The sequence below is a fragment of the Oncorhynchus masou genome, unplaced genomic scaffold (genome assembly GCF_036934945.1).
Source record: "Oncorhynchus masou masou isolate Uvic2021 unplaced genomic scaffold, UVic_Omas_1.1 unplaced_scaffold_4119, whole genome shotgun sequence".
Lineage (NCBI taxonomy): Eukaryota > Metazoa > Chordata > Actinopteri > Salmoniformes > Salmonidae > Oncorhynchus > Oncorhynchus masou.
Window position 1 is genome coordinate 5,001 of NW_027010517.1, and position 6,318 is coordinate 11,318.

Here is a 6,318-nt window from a genome sequence, read left to right on the forward strand (position 1 = left end):
GACAGAGAGAGAGACAGAGGACGGACAGAGAGAGAGAGAGGGACGGACAGAGAGAGAGAGGGACGGACAGAGAGAGAGAGAGGGACGGACAGAGAGAGAGAGAGGACGGACACAGAGAGAGAGAGAGGGGGACGAGAGAGAGAGAGAGAGAGAGAGGGACGGACAGAGAGAGAGAGAGGGACGGACAGAGAGAGAGAGAGGGACGGACAGAGAGAGAGAGAGACGGACAGAGAGACATTTCCCATGAAGTTAATTTCATATCACATGTAACAAGACAGTTTAGTTACCTGGAGGAAATGGATGTGATCCTCTGTGTGTGAGAGCTGCTCCAGCTCAGTGCTTCTCTTCCTCAGCTCAGCGATCTCCTGCTTCAGTTGCTCCAGGAGTCCTTCAGCTTGACTCACTTGAGCCTTCTCTTGGGCTCTGATCAGCTCCTTCACCTCAGAGCTCCTTCTCTCAATGGAGCGGATCAGCTCAGTAAAGATCTGATCACTGTCCTCCACTGCTGACTGTGCAGAGCGCTGGAGACAGAGAGAGACAGAGAGAGAGAGAGAGAGAGAGAGAGAGACAGAGAGAGAGACAGAGAGAGAGACAGAGAGAGAGATAGACAGGTTCAGTCAGAACTCTGCTCTCCAGGTCCACCAGGCCTTGTTCTCCAGATTACACAGATCCACAAAGGACAGACAGGTACAGAACACCTCTTGGTCCTGCTCTACTCTCCTCCCTCCTGGACAGACAGGTACAGAACACCTCTTGGTCCTGCTCTCATTGAGTCACTCTCCTCCTGCTCCTGGACAGACAGGTACAGAACACCTCTTGGTCCTGCTCTACTCTCCTCCCTCCTGGACAGACAGGTACAGAACACCTCTTGGTCCTGCTCTACTCTCCTCCCTCCATCCTGGACAGACAGGTACAGAACACCTCTTGGTCCTGCTCTACCTCCTCCCTCCTGGACAGACAGGTACAGAACACCTCTTGGTCCTGCTCTACTCTCCTCCCTCCTGGACAGACAGGTACAGAACACCTCTTGGTATATGCTATATCTCATATCAAAGAACTTTACATTCAGAACAGCTGTTTGATCAAAGATAAACAAATAGAACACCCTTTTCCATTATTTGTGGGAGGTCCAGCCTGTTTGACAAAGATAATGGACAAAGATCAATTAAATACAAATTTGTGCTGACAAAATAATCTGTGTCATTTATAGCCTGGCACAGAAAGTAAAACTGTGATCAATTAAATACAACGTTAACTAGATATTATCTGTCTCATTTATAGCCTGGCACAGATAGTAAAACTACATTCAATACAACGTTAACTAGATATTATCTGTGTCATTTATAGCCTGGCACAGATAGTAAAACTACTGTAGCGACCCGCACAGACAGCTGTGTGTTATGTGTTCGGCTAGTAGCTGGTTGTGTTGTACTTACCAGTTCCCAGTGTTCGCGGGGTCCGACATGCCAATCAACCTGCTATCTGCCAATCACAGGAATGCCTGGGATGTTCTGATGCCGGGCATCCTGGTGGTTGGCGGAGTGGCGTGGAGGGGGCGGGGCATTGGAAGTTAAGCTTCAGCCTTTGTTCTCTCTCTGACGTCTGGGCTTCACAAGAGAAGGTCCCGATTGGCTTGTGGGGTATCTTTCATTTATTTGGCGTGAGCTCAGGCCAAACAGTAGCCTGTGTAAAGTTGCTAATAAACCGTCAATTCGTAACTCAATCCTCTGTCTGGACAATTGTTCCTTTATGATCGAGTCAGGTCATTACACTACATTAAATACAACGTTAACTAGATATCATCGCCACATAACTTATGTCGAATTTAAAAGACACCGTTACCGTTAGTAACGTCTGTTACACTGTAACTTACAGGCAGCCTCACATAAAAACCTATTGGTTAACAAAGCTTTGATTATGACCAAAGTCTATAGTAGTGAAAACTCTCTCTCTATTCTAACTTACCACACATTCACATCACTGCCTCGACATGAATGTGTCCTGTCAGAGCCGTTTCCTGTCCGTTAACTGTTAACAGTCTCGAGCCACAGCTTAACCAATGAGCTACAAGGAGGACTGACAGTCACGAGCGGTGCAGCAGCCTCTGCAGCAGCAGCCTCCCCCGGGTCCTAGTGCCCGCCCGGTAAGACGGTTAAGATGCGATGGAACGGTTGACGGAGAGAAAATAAATCACAGAGAAAATATATTGACTGATATATTGAATTGTTTAGGGAAGCTTTAGCTTTGGCTTTAATACATTCTGAAAATACTTGAAAATAAAAATAATAGTAGCCCTCCTCAGGAACAACAAAACCCTCACAGACCAACTTCTTCTTCTATGATATAATGGAGGTCCTCAAATCTTATTTTGGGGATATGGAGGCGTCTCGTGTGGCCAATAGCCTGGGGAAATGCATAGCGCCAAATTCAAATAATACGCGATAAAACTCAAACTTTCATTAAATCACACATGCAGGGTACTCAATTAAAGCTACACTCGTTATGAATCCAGCCAACATGTCAGATTTTAAAAATGCTTTTCGGCGAAAGCATGAGAAGCTATTATCTGATAGCATGCACCCCCCTGAACCACCTGAACGAGATGTAAACAAATGAATTAGCGTCGCCGGCGCTACACAAAACGCTGAAATAAAATATAAAACATGCATTACCTTTGACGAGCTTCTTTGTTGGCACTCCAATATGTCCCATAAACATCACAATTGGTCCTTTTTTTCGATTAATTCCGTCCATGTTTACCCAAAATGTCCATTTATAAAGCCCGTTTTGATCCAGAAAAAAAAGACAGCTTTCCAAAACGCAACGTCATGACAAAACATTTCAAAAGTTGCTTAAAACTATGCCAAAATATTTCAAACTACTTTTGTAATCCAACTTTAGGTATTTTTAAACGTTAATAATCGATCAAATTGTTGACGGGGCGATCTGTATTCAATAACAGCAAGTCAACAATACATGCACGGTTTCTCTCTTCCATAACATAATCCACAGTGTCACCTCTGCCTCTTCTTCGTTTCACCAATGATTAACTTCAACCCAAAGACTGGTGACATCCTGTGGAAGTTGTAGGAACTGTAAACTGGGCGCTATCTAATTTCCCTTGACAAAGACAATTCAGGGAACTGCCAGAGGGATTTTTGTTTTTCTGAACAGTTTTTCCTTGGGCTTTTGCCTGCTACATAAGTTCTGTTATAGTCACAGACATGATTGAACCAGTTTTAGAAACTTCAGAGTGTTTTCTATCCACACATACTAATCATATGCATATACTATAGTCCTGGCATGAGTAGCAGGAAGTTGAACAACAAAACCCACATGCTTTTTATCAAAAAGTAGAAATGCTGCACCCTATCCTTTAAGAGGTGTGGTCCACAAACCAACATTAAAACCCTCACAGACCAACTTCTTCTATGATATAATGGAGATCCTCAAACCAACGTTAAAGGTGCATGGCGCCACCTACTGTTCTGGAGTGTGTTCAATCACGGTTTACACCTCTAAATCCTCCTACCGAACTCAGTACTTCTGAGAAAATAAAAGAGTCCTACTAACTTCTAATAGACCCTCCCCATCCCCCAAATCACTTCCAAGTGTAATGTTTACTGTTCATTTCTGATTGTTTATTTCACTTTTGTTTATTGTCTATTTCACTTGCTTTGGCAATATAAACATATATTTCCATGCCAATAAAGACCTTTAAATTGAATTGAGAGAGAGACAGTTCCATTTTAATGTATAGGGGGGCATGAGTCAGTCATGGTTACTCATGGTTATGTGATGAGGCAGCCCAGTTGGTTACATGAACCAGTCTATTCTCTGAAAGGGGTCCAGACAGCCTGTTCCCAACAGTGGGGTCAGTGGGATTGGATAGGGGCCCCCCTCTCTCTCTCTCTCTGACTGGAGGAGAGAAGTGAAATGGTGTGTCTCCTCTGGTCAACAATACTCACCTTGAAAGACTTCACAGCTTTTTGGAGCTTCTTCAGCTCCTTCTCTCTCTCCTGGAATCTCTGCTGGACCTTCTGCTGACTCATCCCCAGCTGCCTCTGTGGAGAATCACTCTTCAATGAGCTATCAAGCTTTATTAGTCCAGTAGATCAATAGTATAGTAATGTGACATAGGACCCATAGAGAGGAAGGTCTACAATCCTGAGGAAGTCCCTTTACAATATTATATTATGTTGCTTTGTGAATGATTGTAGTTTTTATGGTAGGCCTACATGTATCAAGGGGTTGAGACTGAACTTTGGACTCATAAAAGGCCATTCAGAATGATAATAGTGATTGACTTTAGAAAATGGTGATACATTTGGAGAATCTGGGTTAACATATCTATATACTCAAGGTTTGTGTTCATATTTGTGGATCCATTTCATATTGTATATAATATAATGATCTCATATTCAAACATATTTAGTTTCTACTGTATCTTTAATTCTTTGTTTATCAGACAGTCACCAACAAGTTGTTCTGGTCTTACCTGTTTCTCAGTCCTCTCTGCTGCAGCTGACACTGTATCATGGCCTTTATGTTCATCCATTGTACACAGATAACAGATACACTGCAGATCGGTACGACAGTAAACCTCCAGCAGTTTGTCATGATGAGAGCAGATCTTCTCCTGTAGTTGTGCGGTGGCTTTGACCAGCTTGTGCTTCTTGAAAGCAGGAGACTCATAGTGAGGTTGGAGGTGAGTCTCACAGTAAGAGGCCAGACATGCCAGACAGGACATGAGGGCTTTCTGCTTTCTGGTCCCAGTGCAGACATCACACGCCACATCTCCAGGTCCAGCATAGCACAGAGCAGGAGGGGGAGCAGCCTGGAGTCCTGTCTTCCTCAGTTTCTCCACCAGCTCAGCCAACATGTTATTTTTCCTCAGATTAGGCCTTGGAGTGAAGGTCTCTCTGCACTGAGGACAGCTATAGACCCCTTTCAGAACATCCTGATCCCAGCAGCCCTCAATACAGCTCCTACAGTAACTGTGTCCACAGGGAATAGTGACCGGCTCCTTCAGTAGATCCAGACAGACAGAACAACAGAACTGGTCCTGGTCCAGCAGAACTCCCTGTTGAGCCATTTGGACGGTTGTTCACTCTCACACAGACAGACGACAGAGAGACTCAGATCAGTTTAGTTTCCTCAGAAGAGAGTTTGTGGGAAGGGGAGGGACTTCCTGGTTCTGCCAGAGGGGTGGGGTTAGAGGGAGGGAAGGAGGGAGTGAGAGAGGGAGGGGTTAGAGGACGGGAGGGAGAGAGAGAGGCAAAGTTGAGAAGGAGACAATATTTTAGTTCCTAGGTTAGGACCCTTAATATGGAATAAATTAAATAGAGTGGTTAGAATATATAAAGGGTAACAGTTTCTATGAAGTCCATATCTATAATTATTTTAATTACCTTTATAATGCCTTATAACTTTATTTAATCAGGCAAGTCAGTTAAGAACAAATTCTTATTTTCAATGACGGCCTTAACTGAATGAACAGTGGGTTAACTGCCTGTTCAGTGGCAGAACGACAGATTTGTGACCTTGTCAGCTCAGGGGTTTGAACTTGCAACCTTCCGGTTACTAGTCCAACGCTCATTACAGTAACCACTAGGCTACCCTACTGACGCCCCAATAACTCACTTGTCTATAATAATTAATAAGTAGTTGTAATGAGTGAGGGAACTTGATATTGATACAATGTACTGTAGGTGAAATGAATACTGTATGTATTGACTGATCATTGAGAATGAGGTAATACTTTACATTACAGTGTGTTTATTACTGACAGGTCTAGGGTCAGGGTTAGAGAATGATGTAACACTTTACATTACAGTGTGTTTATTACTGACAGGTCTAGGGTCAGGGTTAGAGAATGATGTAACACTTTACATTACAGTTACAGTGTCAGGGTTTATTACTGACAGGTCTAGGGTCAGGGTTAGAGAATGATGTAACACTTTACATTACAGTGTGTTTATTACTGACAGGTCTAGTCTAGGTCAGGGTTAGAGAATGATGTAACACTTTACATTACAGTGTGATGTTTTATTACTGACAGGTCTAGGGTCAGGGTTAGAGAATGATGTAACACTTTACATTACAGTGTGTTTATTACTGACAGGTCTAGGTCAGGGTTAGAGGATGTAACACATTACAGTGTGTTTACATTACAGGGTTAGAGAATGATGATGTAACACTTTACATTACAGTGTGTTTATTACTGACAGGTCTAGGGTCAGGGTTAGAGAATGATGTAACACTTTACATTACAGTGTGTTTATTACTGACAGGTCTAGGGTCAGGGTTAGAGAATGA

At 43.3% G+C, this 6,318-nt stretch overlaps 1 protein-coding gene across 1 annotated transcript; it reads right to left on the minus strand.

The window, feature by feature from the left end:
- Positions 1-184: 184 nt before the first annotated feature.
- On the minus strand, positions 185-5,166 carry LOC135534898 (E3 ubiquitin/ISG15 ligase TRIM25-like). The gene is made up of 3 exons (XM_064961705.1): positions 4,499-5,166; positions 3,969-4,064; positions 185-521 (listed from the first exon to the last, which is right to left on the minus strand). The coding sequence occupies exons 1-3, from the start codon at positions 5,093-5,095 to the stop codon at positions 261-263; spliced, it is 954 nt and encodes a 317-aa protein (XP_064817777.1). The 5' UTR covers positions 5,096-5,166; the 3' UTR covers positions 185-260.
- Between the last annotated feature and the right edge of the window lie 1,152 nt (positions 5,167-6,318).

What these genes read in the sequence shown, in the direction of transcription:
- LOC135534898 (XM_064961705.1), bottom strand. Translation starts at nt 5,095, where the DNA reads ATGGCTCAACAGGGAGTTCTGCTGGACCAGGACCAGTTCTGTTGTTCT. An exon ending in CAGAGAGGACTGAGAAACAG is followed by an intron (nt 4,065 to 4,498) that starts GTAAGACCAGAA and finishes GATTCTCCACAG; the next exon opens with AGGCAGCTGGGGATGAGTCA. An exon ending in AAGCTGTGAAGTCTTTCAAG is followed by an intron (nt 522 to 3,968) that starts GTGAGTATTGTT and finishes CTCTGTCTCCAG; the next exon opens with CGCTCTGCACAGTCAGCAGT.